Genomic DNA, 19,083 nt, shown 5'->3' with positions numbered 1-19,083 from the left:
TTATGCAGGCCCCGAGGAAGCCACACTTAGATATGGCTACACAGATTCTCAGTCCACAGCTGATTATGGACTTTTCTATGAGGCTAGCATAGAGATATAAACGATCCCTCTATTTATCTTTTTCACATAAAGTGAAAAATTTGCATTTGATATTTGAAATCCAATGGTAATACGATACTCCCTGATCTTGTTTAACCATGCTTTGGGTGCTTGCTTCAAGCCATATAGGCTTTACGTAACTTCCACATAAAATCTGGGTATGTATCATTCTCCCAACCCAATGGTGGGGCTGCATCATGTATACTTCTTCTTGCAAATCACCATGCAAGAAAGCATTCTTTACATCCATTTGATGTAAAGACAAATTGTGTTGTTGCTGACAACTCTCATGGTTTCCCGATTGGCCATTCTCGCGGAGAATGTCTCCTCATAGTCAATGCCATAGGTTTATGTATAACCCTTGGCTTATACATACTCACTGATTTATCAAAGTTAGGCTTGATCTTGTATACCTACTTACATCCAGTTGCCTTCTTTTCCTTAGGCAAAGGCACTAACATGTATTTTCATCCAATGCTACCATCTCCTTATCCATGGCATCGTCCCATTTTGTATATCCAAGTGCTTGCTCAAAACAAGTGGGCTCCAACTTCTATATTTCCTTAACCATGTAAGTATAATGATGGGCTATATATCGATCATATCTTATCCTGTCAATAGGGTATCTAGCTCTCGTAGACCTGTGTACATTTGGATCACTGCCATGTCTCCTCAGAATAACCCTGGTTCTCATTGCACCAAGAGTAACACTAATGGAGTGCTAAGCTTCTCATCAAGGCTGTGCTTCTCGGAGCCACTAGAGTCACCATCCACATATAAGTGACTTGTTGACAGCACAACAAGCAACAACAGATCAAGTCTCTCCAACAAGGCTACCTAGAAAAGGACAGCCTGATTTACAGATGACGAAATCAAGCTTTTATGAGGCAAGACTTAGAAATGGTTGAATACATCTAGAGTTTGCTAGCCGTAAAGAATTATCTAGAATAGATGTCTTTTGATAATGTTATCATCTAGAGTTTGCTAGCTCTTAAGGATTATTTGGAATAGAGGCCTTTCGATAATGTTATCATGAAGAAGTTATGCTTCTTCGAGTGAAAAGCATTATGTACATTTTCCTTTCTTTTGTTTTATCTATTTTTTTGGGAACAATAGTTATATATATATAATTCCAAAAAAAAACTTAACATCCAGTCCTTCACCTAGTTATCCACAAACTTTATGGCTCTACAGATCCATGTTAAGTAGACTACATATTAAGTTCCACCTTTCATCTTCCAATTGTGTACATGCTTCAATCATAGCTTCAATTGTTTTATCTAATTTAATCTAACTACCCCTTAAAAAAAAGAAAAAGAAACTACCCTTCTATCCTTTCAGCTTTATCAGTTTGCAACCATAGTGGATTTTACACTCTTAAACAACATACTTCAATACTCAAATTTTAGAGTTGAAGGTTTCAAATTCTTACAGTTTGAGGGGTTTAAGTTACAATTTCTGTGAATTTAGTACAAAAAAACTTCCTATTTTTGGGATGAAGGTTTTTAATGGATACTACAATTTTGCTCTTGTTGGATCAATTCAGATTTTACTGGGCAAGCAAACGTGAATAAGTCTGATTGTTTTCCAATAAAATATAATTAGAGTATTGCGTCAAGGTAAAAGCTGACAGGGGCAGGGCAGGTTTTTTTTCATGTGGAAAAGTCGACCGTTGCTACTGCCCGAGGCAGAACGGGAAGTGGGTGGCAGCCTGGCAACAGAGGTGACTCGCTCTCTGCGGCAGCCGCTTTCACACTTTCGGGTTTCGCAGCGCCCGCCCGGCGCCCACGATGGTGAGCCCGCTGCCCCATAAAAACGACGGACATCTGGTCCGTTTCGTGACTCGTTCTGTCTGTCTGTCTGTCTGTTTATCAGGCGCGACTCACGAGCCCCTTTGTTGCTATGCACACTAACCAAGTCGTACTCTTGTAGCTCACCACCTTCACGCTCCTTTCATCAGAGGTACCAGAAAGCCCACATATCGTGTTGATGGCAGCTATGAGTGCATGGACGCGCCTTCTGCTGTTGTGGGTGGTGGTAGCATGTTCATGTAATGCAAATCTTACTCTCACATCCATAGTGTATTTTAATTTACTCTAAGTGTACTTAATCTGCTCTCTTAACGGTCGTGATACTTCCTTGCAGATGCTACCAAGCTTGCCAATGGCATCGGAGTTAACTATGGCATGAATGGCAACAACCTACCCCCTCCAAAACAAGTTGTGGAGCTGCTGAAAACAACCTACATTGACAGTGTGAAGCTGTATAATGCCAATGTAGACGTGCTCTCTGCATTTGCCAACACTGGCATCAGCCTTGTGCTGGGAGTGGAAAACGAGCTCATCCTACCCCTCGCTAGAAGCTCCAGGGCTGCCCACATCTGGGTCAAGCAGCACATCCAGCCCTTCTACCCTGCTACCTCCATCATCGCCATAGCTGTGGGCAATGAGATCCTCACAGGCCAAGACAAGAAGCTCATGCCTCTTCTTGTTCCTGCCATGAACAATCTCCAATCAGCCCTTCAAGACCTAGGGGTTAATGAGAAGATTAAGGTCTCCACACCCAGCTCCATGGCTGTGCTCCACACGTCTTCCCCACCCTCTTCTGCCGTTTTCCAAGCACCTATTCTGCCCTATGTGAAACAGCTCTTGCAGTTCCTCTCCCAAACTGGCTCCCCTTTCATGGTGAACGCGTACCCGTACTTTGCCTACGCAGCTGATCCCAAGGGCGTCTCTTTAGATTATGCGTTGTTTATGTCCCAGGGCGGGGTGAAGGACCCCAATACCGGCTTTACCTACGGCAGCCTGTTCGATGCCCAAGTCGATGCGATATATTTCGCCATCAAAGCGGCTGGTTTTGACGGGAAGTTGCCGGTCGTGGTGTCCGAAACCGGCTGGCCTTCCTCTGGAGAAGCTAACGAGGTCGGTGCGGGAATGCAGAACGCACAAGCGTACAACACCAACTTGGTGAAGCGGTTGGCCTCTGGCGTGGGAACGCCCCTTATGCCCAATGCCCCCGTCACCACCTTCGTCTTTGCGCTTTTCAATGAGAACGAGAAGCCCGGACCCACCTCTGAGCGCAACTTCGGTCTCTTTCAGCCCAATGCAGCAGCAGTCTACGATGCCGGTGTCACGAGGGTAGCACCGACAGGTGGCGGGCCAGCAGGTGCACCCCCCACAGCCGCAGGGCAGGGTCCTGCGGGCGTATGGTGCGTGGCGGGCCCCGGTGCCAGCGAGGAGCTACTGCAGCAGAGCATCAACTTTGCGTGCGGGGAAGGGGGGGCTGACTGCTCCGCCATACAGGACGGACAAGCGTGCTTCAGCCCGGACACGCTGGCGGCCCACGCCTCCTACGCCATGAACAGCTACTATCAGCGCCACGGCCGCAACTACTGGAACTGCTTCTTCAACAACGCCGGCCTCGTCACCGCCACCAATCCCAGTAAGCTTCCGGCCCCTCTCCCCTACACGCTTGCACACGTGCTGCACAACACTACCATCCAAGTGTTTTCTAATGGTTATCAATCTAACTTGTCTGACGTGGATGCAGGTTACGGCTCTTGCACCTATCCTTCACAGTAGACTGTGCGAGAGCAAGACCATTTAGGCTCCACGTGGGCCAAATTAATTCCATGAAACCAAAGCTCTACTCTACTGCCCAGCACAAATTGTGCACACTTGTGTATGTATAATTCGCTTATTTATATAAACGAACTCACTCTTCGTGTAATCCCACTTGGCTATTATTATTATTATGTATTCAACCGAAATGTTGAAATCTTAAGCCCCTTTTTCTACATAAAGGTGTTGAGGTTTGATGTTGCTATCTCTCGCGGTCAGGGCCGAAATTTGAAGCCTTGATTTTGAAGGCCATAAACTAAGGATGATCTTCAAAATATGTTTGTGTAAAATTAAAAAAGAAAATCACTAAGAGGCCTTCTCTAGAAAGTTTGAAGAGCTTTGATGTCTTCTGAAAGCGTCAAATTTTAGCATTACTTGGGGCAAGTCATGACGTGGAAGGCTTTTTGTGTGGTCTTCGAGAAAACATTGTTCTTGCGTTCATGAGAAGAGATTGTGAAAGGCTTTTCGTATAGTCTTTGAGAAGACATTGTTCTTGTGTTCATGAGAAGAGTTTGTATAAAAGACGTAGGCTTTAAGGGCCATCACTGTTGGATGGAGAATTATGTCCAGTGATAGAAAACCTTGGGGAGAAGTAGATGAAAAGATCTATGAGGCTGATAGAGATGATGAAGATTAGCAAATCAACTATGAAGAGTTTAAAAAGGTGATGATGGGCAAATGATCGAATGATGAGTTTAGACTAGAAAGACTTTGTTTTACTCAATCAAATTCAAAATGCCCCTACATATAACTAAGAGGCCTTCTCTAGAAGGTTTGAAGAGCTTTGATGTCTTCTGAAAGCGTCAAATTTTAGCATTTCTTGGGGCAAGTCATGATGTGGAAGGCTTTTTGTGTGGTCTTTGAGAAAACATTGTTCTTGCATTCATGAGAAGAGTTTGTGAAAGGCTTTTCGTATAGTCTTTGAGAAGACATTGTTCTTGTGTTCATGAGAAGAGTTTGTATAAAAGACGTAGGCTTTAAGGGCCATCACTGTTGGATGGAGAACTATGACCAGTGATGGAAAACCTTGGGGAGAAGTAGATGAAAAAATCTATGAGGCCGATAGAGATGATAAAGATGAGCAAATCAACTATGAAGAGTTTAAAAAGGTGATGATGGGCAAATGATCGAATGATGTGTTTAGACTAGAAAGACTTTGTTTTACTCAATCAAATTCAAAATGCCCCTACATATAACTATGGGTATTTGTAGTAGAATTTCTACCAAGAACACATAAGTTGTCCATTCTTTCGGTTTCATCTCATTTTATCACACCAATTATCTTCACCATTGTTGGAAGCATTAATCGAATGGATGAAAGAAGCACTTCTAAAGATTGATGCCCCTATCATTCTGGTCCGCAATTTGGACCCTCAACGTGGACTTTGTAATGATACTAGATTGATATGCAAGCAATTTAACTTAAAGATGATAGTAGCAAAAATCATTACAGGTATAAACATTGGAGATAGTCTTTATTCCCAGGATAACATTTATGCCTACAGTCTTTATTCCCAGGATAACATTTATGCCTACTACATAACTATGGGTATTTGTAGTACAATTTCTATCAAGAACACATAAGTTGTACATTCTTTCAGTTTCATCTCATTTTATCACACCAATTATCTTCGCTATTAATCGAATGAACAAAATAAGTACTTCTAAAGATTAATGCCCCTATCATTTTGCTCCGCAATTTGGACCCTTGACGGGGACTTTGTAATGGTACTAGATTGATATGCAAGCAATTTAACTTAAAGATGATAGAAGCAGAAATCATTACAGGTACAAACATTGGAGACATAATCTTTATTCCTAGGATAACATTTATGCTTCAATTACCTTTTGACTTGAGAAGGAGACAATTTCCTGTCAAGTTAGCTTTTGGTATGTCAATAAATAAGTCCCAAGGAAAAACATTAAGTGTATTTGGACTTTATCTGGCCACACAAGTATTCACACATGGGCAACTGTATGTTGCTATGTTACGTGTTATATCATCCGCCGATGTAGTGATAGTGTGTGTAAAGCATACTGTGGAATATGAAAGCGGCACAAGAGGTTCAAATGAAGTCTTCACAACCAATGTTGTCTACAAAAAGGTTTTGCAAATGGCATGCCGAAGAATGTGAATGTAAATGACAGCTTGTAAATGTTAAAGACTACATTTATACATATCTTTGTACAATGAAGTAAGCATTTGAATGGAGAATGTTTCGAAAGATGTGCAAGTGCAGTCTTTGTTTACTTTTGGATTGCTTTTATATACAGTGCCATTATATTATTCGTTGCTTGGCTCAAGCTACTGAGCGAACCCTCCCACATGTTTTTGCAAAACATTTCATTGCCATTGAATGGTGCGTAGGTATGATGCCATTAGGAAGAGTGAGGTTTTTTAAGGCCTCTTGAGAGACTTCAAAAATGTGCACTAGACACTACTAGACCAATCAAACATCTTTTGATGGGGTGAACAATCTTTTCATGAGGAGGCAGTCTCCGTTCACATGCGTGCAAAGTTTTTTCACCATCAGACAATGTTTGGGTACAATGGCATGGGGAAGAGCAAGACTTTTCAAGGCCTTTTGACCATTGTTTGAGAGACTTGAAAAAGGCACATTGGGCACTAGAAAACTAATTAACATCATCTAATGGTGAAGAAACTTTGTAAGCATGTACAAACCCCCATATACCTACAATGTTTCATCATCATCACTATCGGATGATCTTTGGGTATGATGGCATGAGGAACAATGGGATTTTTCAAGGCCTCTTAAGCACTATATGTGAGAGACTTAAAAAATGTAAACTAGGCACTACCAAACTAATCAAACATTGCCCAATAGTGATCGAACTTTGCGAGAATGTGGAGTGGAACCCTCTGCCCACATGCTTGCACCAACTGCTACCACCACAAGACGGCTCTAATTCAAGCCTTGCCTCTCATGCACTACCAACCCCAAGCAACCACTGGCTTTGCCAACTCTAGCACATCATAACGCGCCTCAACCAAGAAGTGGCCCAAAGGGGAATCCTTAGAGTACCAAAAATGCCCTTACCACCCCCAGTTCTCCCACCTCAGGCCCCGTTTACTACCAAGAGTTGCACTAGTTCGTCAGAGAACCCTGACAGAACTCTTCGAGGATGGGAATGAGGGATAAATCCTAGAGACTCCCACTTATGAAACCCAAGAGCCAACAAGTTCACCTTCACAAATCCTAAGTCACTATGTTATATGGAGGGCAACCAAATGTACCTTGTGTACTTAGCAGCCCCAATACCTCAGGCTAGGGACATGAACCGGACAACTAAAAGACCACCTACACAATGCTACGATTGTGGTGGACCTCATTTAGTGGCTGAGTGTCCCAATCGAAAGGGTGTGGCGAGTGCCTATACACCCAGCTCCATTGTGTACAGGGTGTGGTATCGATCACCTTTACAAAGATTGTCTGTTGAGACAAGGATCCTCTGGAAAGACTCATGAAGTTAATCCTAGCACCAACCTTAACCTACTGAGTGTTAGAGATAGTTTCATTCAAGTAGTCCCTCTCAATGCAGTGACCAGGCTGCTACAAAACAGGCAAAGGGCTACGGCACATGCTGCAGGCATCAACCTCACAAAATCAAGGTCATCAAAAGCAGTTCTGAATCTGGCAGCACAACAACTCGTCCTTCGACTTCTTCATTTGAAGAAGAAGATATGCTATGTCTGCCAGAGCCCAAGAACCCATTGACACCCATCAACCACCCAAAAAGCTTATGCAATATCCAAATCCTATTGAGGAAAAAGAAAGACTCCTAGCCGCCCAAGATTTAGTTTGTGAGTGACAAGCTCAGTTGGAAGATTATCCTCTTACTGCCTACCTTGAACGATGCCCATCTGTCTTAAACCAGAGACCTATGCATGATGCTCAGGTTTATCCTTGCAAGCTTCCAGACCAACCACTCCCGCAAGAGTTAACAGAAGTAGAAGCTATCCCCCAACAACAGGGAGACATGGTGGCAGAATATCTTAGAGACTTGGGAGATGAACATCATAGGGGAACCAATGCAGAAATCCCTGTTCCCATCCCATACACTTCAAAAATTTTGAGACAAAGCAGAGCCGACCTTCCTCAAAGGACAACCTCCGTTCTCCAAGAGACATTGCAGGTCTCTCTTCTTTCCTTTCTTTTCAAGTCCAAATCCCTATCAGAACCTTGCTCCAAGGTAGCCCAAGCCTATGGAACAACGTGAAAGGCTGGATGGAGGGACGTCTTAGGGTAGGCATGCACAAAACCATGGAGCCCAATAGCTCTGATGAATTTAAGGAAGAAGAATTCCACATACCTCTTAAGGTAAACGGGACTCCTACCGTTTGAGTGAACAAGCTTGGACAATACTTTGAAGGTGATGAACTTAATGCACTGCCAATAACTTTCAACGACCACACCAAGTTATTGCAATCTTGCATGGAGGAGCCAGAGTGAGCATTGTGACCAAACAATGCTGGGGAAAATGGGGAGAGCTTGCCTTGGATAACACCCGATTGCTAGTTAAACCCGTTGATGGAGCCACCGCTAGACCTACCGCCACACTTTTGTGGTGATAAATTTTGGACGTCATCTAGTTTCATATGACTGCATCCTTGACATACCCTTTACGCGAGAATCTAAGATGATCCATGATTGGGATACTGACCACATCTACATTTGGAGAAAAGATCTTAACTTCAAGATCAATCTACGCACGTGGAAAGTACACCCCATGAGTGGCATACCATTTGCAGGGGTCTTAGTCACAACTACACGAACTACTGAAGTCCATCTATGCCAGACATGCTACAAAACGCTAGAAGATGAAAAGGAGAGTGAGGATTGAACACCACTTCCAAAGCTGGAAGACTCTAAGAATTGGATGCATATCCTCATCGCTACCCTGGACATCTTGCCTAGAAAAACTGGTATAAGGTTTGCCACGACAGATAGATAATTTATTTTACACTTTTTTAAGTGTGGTCTATGCTTAATTTCCTAAGCCTAAGACAAATTGTATCATGAGTTAGTTGATCGGTTTGTTTTGGTGGATTTTATTGGATGTTTTCCAAGTTTTATATGGACTCATCAGGTTTCTGCCTAGATCACTTGTATCTAGGGGTTTTTTAATGAGTGTTACACACATGTGTTTCACTTGCTTACTTTGGAGTTTTGCTTGAACGACACCATGTTCATATACTCCGGATTGATGAGTTGGCCAACCAATTTTAAATGCTTCTTTTGGCATGATTAATGATCATTAGATGGCATGCATTGATTTTTATGATCAACTATGGTTTTCATGGATTTGAGGACCTTCTATGCTTTTATCCATGCTTTTATTAGGATCTTTTGATCTTTTGGGATAATTTAATGTTCTTTGAAGGTAGCATTTGTCTTCATTTTTTGCATGTAATTTTGGATTGTGTTCCTTGTACTCTTATACATATTCCAACTCGGATACCTAGTTGCTTATGTATCTAGGTGAGTTATTTTTCTACCCTAGCTTTATTGTGTTTATTGGGTAGTTATCATTAGAAAGACGCCAATAATTCAATTTCTTTTCTAATGACGTACTCGGAAAGAGTTATTCCTTGATGTGGTCTCAAGTATATAGAGACATGTTTTAGTATGTGAAAGTCTGGGATAAGGCCATCTTATTCCTTTTATACAGGATTTTATTCATATTTCCTAGACGGCATACTGCTGCTGTTATAATGCCATGTTTTCCTACTTTATTCCGAATGGTTTACAACAAGGAAACTACTTTGAGTATGAATTCCTCTGTTCCCATTTTGGCATCCCCCCCTCAAACCCCTTATGAGCTTCTTGATCTACAATTTCGAGCCATCCGCCTTAACCTTTTGCAACATGATATTTATGTTGATGAGCCACTCTCCCACCACAGTATTCCTATGCTCTAACTAAGCTCCCCCTAGATAGCCTCAGTCTCCTTCCCCATTTTTTCTTCTAGGGGTTTCTCTCCTTCCAACACCCCCATGATTTGTTTGAGCTCCCTATTCACCCTCTTCAAGCCACCCTCACAACCTGGAGCCTTCTCGTCTACTATAGCTTCCCTTCTGACCTCGCCCACCCCATCGATTTGCTTGACCTCTATTTAGCAAATGGTGTATGCCCCTACCCATACCTCCCCCTATCTGTAGACAGACACTTCAAAACCTCCGCACTATAGGCTAGCACGTCATCCATGATGCTTACCTCTCCCTTCTGCATGATCCTCTACCACCCTACTCATGGTGCCTGGCTTACCTATCCTCTACCACCACTGCTTTCTTCAGCTCAAAGTCATGGAGACCACTGGCATATGCTAGTTTGATGACACACACATTGCCTTTCCATGCGAGTATAGCAAAGCCGAGGCCACCACTACTATCAAATTTTTCTATGCTCACGGTCCTCATGTTGCCGCTAAAGCTGGCCCTACCTCGGATGACAATGATGATGGAAATGATGGGCAGGAGGGCAGCTTGCCTCCTCCACCCCCACGATCTTCTTTACCACCACCCCCTCGTCCCCCATCAGGCTCATCATCTGCATCTCCTCACGCACAACCCCCACCCCCCTTAGGCACCTCCACTCTTCCTCTTTTTGGTGCCCAACCTTCTTCTTCCCCCCTTCACTTTCCCACTCCACCCCCATCACCCACACCCCCCTCGCCACCTTCACTATCCCTCAACTTAGGAATGCACACAACATTCCAGGATATACCCTACACATTTGCAACACCCCCACCTTTTCTCAATGCTGCCTTCCTTGCCATGCGCCCTTCATCATCGACAACCCCTCCACCCCCCTCCCCATCCCCGACTCCGCAACCCACCCACCCACCACTCGCAGAAGGAGAGATCCAACCACCACCACCATGTGAGTGCGAGGAAGTCGATCCTCTACTTAACGCTTTGAATTGGCATGATCCTCTAGACTGCATGGAGTTTGAGCAGGCCATTGCCATCCTGCTCGGTGGTCGATAATTCCAATATCACCCCATCACTCGCGTCACCGATTGCCTCGACATCCATTCCCTTTGCCCGTACCTTGATGCAAAGAACACAACCTAGTGGCATGACCACCCACCCCGAACTTGCGGTGGATACCACCATCCACCCACCGATGCTCGTCCCATAACGTTTGATCTCATGGGCGAGCAGCCGGCTCATCAAGCCCTTCATATGGGAAGTCTATTGTAACGCGCCTCGTGCATTGAGGATCAGCCCTGATTACCTTCCCATTCGACGACGGTGGGCTTGGAAGATGTTCCATGAAGGACAACAGAGGAACTAGAAGTTGCAATTCAACTTCCCATGGTTCGTGCTCCCGTCCGTGCACCATCCATGCACTGAAGAATCCATGGTCAAGAGATTCCATGACTTTATCCGCTGCTATGACCAGGTCCGTGACCCAATAGTGATCGCCACCATCCTCTTCTTCAACCTCATCACTTTGCTGGAGTCGTTCCCCACCTAGGACCATTACTTCAAAGGAGCCCAAGGTCTCGTCTTTAACATCAACAAAGGGCCAACGCTCAAGAAACTATTTGGCTGAGCGCATCATGTGGATGCCAGCTTGGAGGCCCATGCCAGACTTTTGAAGACATGATGGAGACCACCTTTTAGACCAACCTACTGGGTCCTCCATCGTGCCCCTCCCACTCCTACCTTGTGAGTGATGGGACTTCCTTCGCACTTATTCTATCTACTACAAATAGCTTCTTCAACCAGTTTTGAGGACGGACCTCCTATTGGGAGGGGGTATGTTAACCACTCCGGTTAACATGACCTTTCGTGTGGCTACTACGCCTTTTTATAACTCATATTTTTGTATTCGCGCTAAGCGCTTACTGTGTACATAGAGCTAGTTAAACTAGGAACACTAGTTTTAGGCTCCCATTTGTAATTGGGGCGGACGGACATTGTAAATATGAGCTCATGTATAAAAGACATTTTATGAAATATGAAAAGGGACAATCCCATTTGTCTCAATTGAGTCTTGCCTTCTATCACTCTCTCTCTCTCTCTCTCTCTCTCTCTCTCTCTCTCTCTCTCTCTCTCTCTCTCTCTCGTTTATGGTTGCTTGCTTGCTTGTGTTGTGGCTTGCTTGCTTAGACTGTTGGTGTGTGTGAGTAGGAATGGTAGTGCTCTCCCTTCTCTTCTCTTCGACCTTTCATTTCTATCTACCATGCCCTATTTTCATACTACTGCCATGAGGTAGAGATTGAGCTCTCCATAGCTCTTTCCCTCTTGCTCACTACCTAGCCTTGGATCTCTCCTTGGGTGACACAAGGAGAGTGTGGAGTGAGCCCCTTACGGCCTCACATTGGGGAGTTAACCCTCATAGGGTTGGCTAAGTGCCATCCATCGTATTTGACCCTTGCATGCACCTTTCTCCTCTTCTTTTCCTGGTGTATGTGACGAAGTATGTTATCCATTAACAGTGGCTGAGTGAGTACTTCAAAGAGCTTAGAGGAAAGCCACATTAGTTTTTCCTTTTAATTTTGATACTTTGTCACCAATCGTGCTACCGTGAGCTACCAGGGGTGACACCTTGTTTTCTATTTTTCTAAAAATTTATAAAAATTACAAAAATAAAGAGCTATTGGTCATGTTAATAACTTGCATTACATCTCCAATCCTTAGCATGACTAGTCTCTAGATCAATTGGATATGGAAGTAACACTCCAAAACATCATTTTGTCTATGTGCGGTAGTTTTACACGTGAAAGTGCAAAAAACAGTTGATGACATGAACCATTTCATGCTACTTCATGGCGTGAATCGCATTCCACAATCAGCACTGGGATTTGTAGGATTACCTTGCTAAAACTAGGGTGCCTTATCCTGGACACATCTGACACAACCAAACTGAAGAATCTTATCACATGAGATAGTAGTGAAGCATTTCAAAACGTGAACCATTTTCTGTTTCAAGGCATGAACCACTACCTACTACTTCATGGGTTAAGCCTACATAGCCTAACACTTCATGCCTTAGCAGTTCATGTGTTAGCAGCTCACAAGTTAAGCTCTCATGGATTGCTAGTTCATGAATTAAGGGTTGTCAAACCAGTTGTAAAAGAGGTACTCTAATTACACTATTTGGGTCTATCTGACTTGAATCGAAGTAATTCTGAGCTTAAAAAATCAAAGCGTTGAACCTTAGTTACCGTAGTGCGAGGAACAATTCACGACGTGAACCATTTCCTGTTACTTCACGGTGTGAACTGCTCTCTCTGCTACTTCACAACGTTAACCATTCTCTGTGGTTTTATGGATTACTAATAAGTTCATAGCCAAAAGAGACTGTTCAGTAGAAAACCAGTTAAAAACATTGGAGTGCTTATTTTGCCTATCAAATTACACTCTCATGTACTTGAGGTCCGGTAAACTCATTGGAGACAACCTTACTCTCGAGATGATAGTACATCAAACCACCCAAGTTCTTCTTTTCAAAGGAGTGTTGGTTCAGGCCACTTGCGGTGGCAACAAGCACTCAATTGAGTGTTTCAGCTTGGAGGAATTTGACCACCGTTGATACAAGTGGTGAAGAATCCATGAAAGAAGGGCTACGATTATATGGCCTTGGAGAGGAAGAAAAACCATCTTCCCCTACAAGATCCAATGGAATCTTTGATATAGCCAATGGATTTTTTGGTCTCCAACATGGCACGAAAGATGACAAGCAATTTAGGCACGAGCTCATCAACCAGCTGGGCATGGTCTAAGACCAGAATTACCAACCCAACCTTCTGGATCCACGCTTAATAACACAATTAGGATCAGTAGGACAACCCCCAAGGTTAGGAGGGATAAGGAAAGTGTAGCCAAGACAAGACAAGTCTTTTTTCCCACATCGGAGGAAATAGAAACAGACTTGAAGAGGGTTGAGGGAGAATGAGATTCTCGATTATTGAGCTTAAGGAAACAAGAGCTCGATAGTCAAAAAACAAGGGCAGATTAGAGGGAAATGGAGAATGTAAATCTGTTTCAATCACGTGGGGCAAAGAACCAGAAACATCTAGAAATGCCACTGATAGCATGTGGATGGGCATAACAGAAGGAGTAATACCAACTCTAGAGCCCATCAATGAGGAATCAAGGTTGGATGAAGGCCTTGAGATGTAAAATGAGGAGGAGAATTTACCTAGGGTACTCAAAAGGTGAGTATTGCCTCTATACTAGAGAAGATATACAAGAAATGGTTAATGATCCTACATTCTTGTAGGGCATGGAGATCTTAATTCAACAAAGGCAAGCTGAAGCTACTAATAATGAGCCAGGCAATGAGGAGTTGGCTGGACCTAGCCATAGAACCGTATTACATAGAAGAACTAATAAAGGAAGAGGAAGAGGTCTAGGTCACGGGGGGAGAGTAGCTCCTCTAAGACTAGTTATGGATCTAAACATAGATCTCTGAACGCCATCACACGGGCGGATCTACTAAATATGGCTGCAAAAATGGGCCGAGGTGTGGTCAGGGAACTAGGCATCGCCCTGGAATCCAGACCATCCCAAATGAAACCACATATTATTTCTAAGCTTGTGCAAAAGTTCTCAGGCGATGGGTACCCGATCCAACATATAGAGGTATTTGAGTCAACCTGTGAAACATGTGGGCCAGTGAGTGATGTAACCATGATCCATGCCTGAATTTTGATATTGGATCTCGTTGGTGGTTGACCAGCTGGTCTTCAAAACGGAGACTCCGGATGATATATTTTGTAAAACAATGGACTCAATATTTTGGAGGATTATAATCAGTAATACTATGATTTCATTAAAAGATTATTTTAAAGACAATTGAATCTGTTAAAATAGCAATTTCATATTGGGTGTGTAAGTGGTATGACTACCTTGAATTTTGCTTGAAGCACCGGTTAGGAGGGCTGAGAACTCTTTTCCTCGGTACCCGGGCAAAACATAACCAAATTTTTATAAAGGAATTGCACCAATACAACTCGATGGAGGGAAAAATCCAAAGCTCTAACTTTGAATTGAAACGATTGCAACAACAAATACCCATAGGTTCCAAGGTACCCCATTGGTTCACATGGCCATAAACGGAGAAGAATCATAAAGGTACCCATCCCCAAGCACGTGGGTATAAGGTAAAACAATATTCCTTTCATGTCGTGAGACACATTCATTCATTTCACGTGCACTATTCTCCTTCTCTGAATGCATGATATGTGGCTTTGACTGATTGAGCATATAGGAAGTCATAGGGTATCATTTACATGCAAAAGGGACCAGACAATTTCACGCTGTGAACAGGTCCGTGAGAGCTACTTCATGTTGTGAAACACTCATAACCGTTTCACACCGTGAAACACTTCAAAATGTTTCAGGACATGAACCAACTCTAGCACTTCATGCCGTGAAATGGTCACAAGCCTTCCACCTATGCAAGATGACATGTGGCATTCCTAATTAAGCTGGCCACCGTTGGGTCGAAGGCTGAATCATAAATACTTTTTCTTTCCTTTTTTTGCATTCTTTGTCGACCCACTCCGTTTGATCTCCCTGCACTTGGTTTGTATCAATCTTCATCGCCTGTTGAATTGTGATTGTGTCTGTGTGTGATCTTTCTTCCTTGCTTACAACCATGATTCTCAGGTAGGAGCACGATACCCACCCTTGTTTGTGTCTGTGTGTGATCTTTCTTCCTTGCTTACGACCATGATTCTCAGGTAGGAGCACGATACCCACCCTTGTTTGTTTCATTCATACGAATAAATCATAGTGGGTACATAATAAATCAATTTGTATCTTATTAATCGATTGCATATGTCACATCCCCTTTCCTTGTTGTTGCTTTTCACAATCCAAGCATGAAAAAATGTTCATCTCTTTCCCCATACCAATTCACAAGTACATGTGCTTGTTAACCCCCGTGAAGTAGCAATCTGCTATTTCACGAGGTTCACACTAGCCCCTCAAAAGGACTAACACTACACTGAACTCTTGAAATTAGTTGTTCCTACTACAAAATCTACATCACTAACCCCACTTCTCCCCCACTGACAGTCATGACCCACCAAACCTGCTATCTCACGAAGTACACTCTACTACTTCATGACTTTAACCACTTCATGGGCTAAGCACTTCATGTCTTAACCATTTCACAGCTTTAGCATTTCATGTGCTAAGCCCTTCACCACATAGACTAAGCCCTTCACGCCGAGATAAGCACTTCACGTCTAACCATTTCACGGCTTTTGCATTTCACGTGCTAGGCCCTTCACAGACTAAGTCCTTCACGGGCTAAGCACTTCACGTCTTAACCATTTCACGTGCTAAGCCCTTCATGGACTAAGCACTTCATGGGCTAAGCACTTCACGAACTAAGCACGTCACGTCTTAAAACCACCTCACGCACTGTTATTTCAACACATGCACCTTCATGAATTAAAGCTTATAGCCACACACACCTGATATTTCTCACCCCACTAACAATCTTTACATGAATACACCATGGTAATTATGTTGACACTAGCACCACCATCCAAGCTTGTAGAGACTGTCATGCCTTTCTAAATGGTAGATAACATGGCATTTATCACATCACTTTTGAGGTAGATCATCCCAGCTTGTTCATGGGCATTTTCAACTATCCTTTTCTCTTGGGTATGCGCTCAATGAGGCACGGGTCATCTTTTTCTCTTCAGTTTCACATGTGTGGACTCTTAGGCCACGAGGAGAAAACAAGGAAGAAAATACTAGGGGTGAGATGCAAGCAGAGGATACCAAGCCTTCTTCTCTAGGAACAAAGGCAAAGTGGACTCTACACATGCATGATAGTAAAAGATGATATCAAAGATGTGATAGAACTTAGGAGAGCAAATAAAAATTGGGCTAAAGGGTGGGTAGGCTACATTGAAGCAAAGAATATTATGATTGAGGTTGTTATAGGGTGACACCAAGAAGAAAAAAGGAAAGTGTCATTACTACCACAAGATAGAGAACTACATTGAAGAGTACCGGAAGAGACTTGCAAAACTGAAAGCTGATGAACACTCTACAAACTCTACCATGTCTACCTCTGACAACAAAAAGTAGTAGCAGCCCAGAAGAAAAAGCAAACCTAGTAAATGATGACTGGGCTTTCTTAGCACATTATCACTATGGAAGGGAATACTAAATATTAATAGTGATGATTAAAAATAAATGATGACTGGGCTTTCTTAGCACATTATCACTATGGGAGGGAATCCTAAATATTAATAGTGATGATTAAAAATAAGGAATATGACAATAACAATTTATCTTCACTAACATGATGTGTTTGAAGCTTTAGCAGAGTCATGATAAAATTGGAAGGTGTAGAATGATAGTATGATAGCATGTCACAAGAATATTGTATAGTTTACTTATTTTACTCGAGAGAAAAAAACATTTAAAATACATGTGAGCATGATTTAAAAGATAACTTCTTTGAAATAATATGCTTTGAAAGTGCTTTAGGGCAGATTCACAACCATCCACCAATTACTTTACACTAAACTTGAGATAAAATGCAGATCACAAACATAACATATGTACCTCTTTTTGAATTTATACATTGAAGACAACATCATGCAAGACCAACATAAGTTCCTAGTTATGGATGCAATCTTGCAAAATATTTTTCATCCTTCCAAAGTTGGTTGTGTACACCTTTGCCATGGCACCAAACAAAACATGAACCTCCACCCTCAACCCCACATGCGTGTATCTTAACCACTTGTTGGGATTGATCCTTTTCAATGTCTCCAACTAAAGTTATAATGAAAATGGATGTGGCACTAGATTATGTCTAGAAATGGATCTATTGGTCACCCTCTATAGGGGTAATCATTTGTTCATGGTGGATAATTGTGAAGTGCCCCTTAAATACAAGACAAATCTAAACATAGTTGGTTCCTTTTCATCAATCGAGGTACATAGTTTCTCCAACACAAGACAAATCTAAACATAGGTGGTTCCTTTTCATCCATCGAGGTACATGTTTTTGGTATTAAGTTTAGTCACTTTAAAGGTCTTAATCTTTGCATCTTAAAGGATACCCAAGGGTTTAGGTGTGTTCCCATCGAGCAAGTTTGTTCATGAGACTTTAGCCTACCAATGAGTGGGCTTCCCTAGGTCTTCTAGAAATTCATGATAATTATGCTGGCACCATCATTGTTACATAATGTCCGCCCTTAAGTTGTACAGGGACACCCGAACACTAGTGTGCCATCCTAGTGAATTGGTATCGTGGGTGACTCCACATTAAATACTGCTTAAATAGTGTGCCATCCTAGTGAATTGGTATCGTGGGTGACTCCACATTAAATTGGTATCGTGGGTGACTCCACATTAAATACTGCTTACCTAGTGGTATTGGCATAGCTTGAGACCATGCTTGATAGGTGTATGTTATTAAAGTGTAACAAGTAGTGCCATGCTTGACAACTGTACTGTGGTCAAGTGAAACAAGTGGACTATGCTTGACAACTGCACTAACACGATCGAAGTGAAATAAGTGGTTTATGCAACTAATGTGTCATTCTCATTGGAGTGTAACAATTGGCAACTCACACCATGCTAGATGATGTGAACATAATGATACTCTCATCATAGTGAAATAAGTGGTGAATATATGCTGTGTTTGTGCTGCCTATCAATGTATCATATTGGGATTAATTGTATACTCAGCAATTAATTGGGATATGTTTACAGAAATAGGTGATGAGCAATGTGTGTGTGTCACACATAAGGGATCTTGTCTATATCATATATTTTTTTGTGATTTGATGATGGTGCGAGGATCACCAACTTAGGTGTCACACGAGATTTTTGTTGTTGTAGCATTTTCTTTTACACAATTGAGGACAATTGCTTTCTCAAACGGGAGGACTGTTTTACAGGTATATATTTTATCATATTTTTGATGAATTAATAATCGTACAAAAATATGTTTAATTTAATTTGTGCTGGATTCAGCTTGATGAAATGTGTTGGATTCAGCTTGATGAAATGTGCAAGTGAGTACAAGATTAATATATGTGCAAATGTGCACAAAGTTATTTTATGTAACAAGGCCCATTAGCAATTATATTTGGGCAAAGGTTTTTATATGTACAAACCTTAGGGATTTTGATATGGTTATAAATATGTAAAGCAATACCCCACAAGTGGGAAGAGCAAGCCCAATTTGTACGCTCATCTATTCTTAGCTCCTTGGCCTATTTTTATGAATAAAAATTCTCTAAATACTCATGTCGTGAAAGTGGAGCTACACGGCCTTGGGGGGGGGAGATTGCACCCAATCTTGTCTTGATGGTGATGTTATTTTATTTCCCTTTCTTTGTG

At 42.4% G+C, this 19,083-nt stretch overlaps 1 protein-coding gene across 1 annotated transcript; it reads left to right on the top strand.

Annotated features, from left to right (window-relative positions):
* Positions 1 to 1,937: 1,937 nt before the first annotated feature.
* On the top strand, positions 1,938 to 3,895 carry LOC147636695 (glucan endo-1,3-beta-glucosidase 7-like). Its single transcript, XM_086800174.1, has 3 exons — positions 1,938 to 2,149; positions 2,245 to 3,540; positions 3,649 to 3,895. The coding sequence occupies exons 1-3, from the start codon at positions 2,089 to 2,091 to the stop codon at positions 3,678 to 3,680; spliced, it is 1,389 nt and encodes a 462-aa protein (XP_086656300.1). The 5' UTR covers positions 1,938 to 2,088; the 3' UTR covers positions 3,681 to 3,895.
* Positions 3,896 to 19,083: the final 15,188 nt, after the last annotated feature.

Source organism: Cibotium barometz, chromosome 7 (genome assembly GCF_041138505.1).
Source record: "Cibotium barometz isolate CiBa-2024 chromosome 7, ASM4113850v1, whole genome shotgun sequence".
In the NCBI taxonomy this organism is placed as follows: Eukaryota; Viridiplantae; Streptophyta; class Polypodiopsida; order Cyatheales; family Cibotiaceae; genus Cibotium; species Cibotium barometz.
Note: the sequence above shows the minus strand (reverse complement) of the source record. Positions and strands in the feature narration are given on the sequence as shown.

Coding starts and splice junctions, on each gene's coding strand:
- LOC147636695 (XM_086800174.1), top strand. CDS start 2,089: ATGGCAGCTATGAGTGCATGGACGCGCCTTCTGCTGTTGTGGGTGGTG. Junction 2,150..2,244: donor GGTGGTGGTAGCATGTTCAT/GTAATGCAAATC, acceptor ACTTCCTTGCAG/ATGCTACCAAGCTTGCCAAT. Junction 3,541..3,648: donor CGTCACCGCCACCAATCCCA/GTAAGCTTCCGG, acceptor ACGTGGATGCAG/GTTACGGCTCTTGCACCTAT.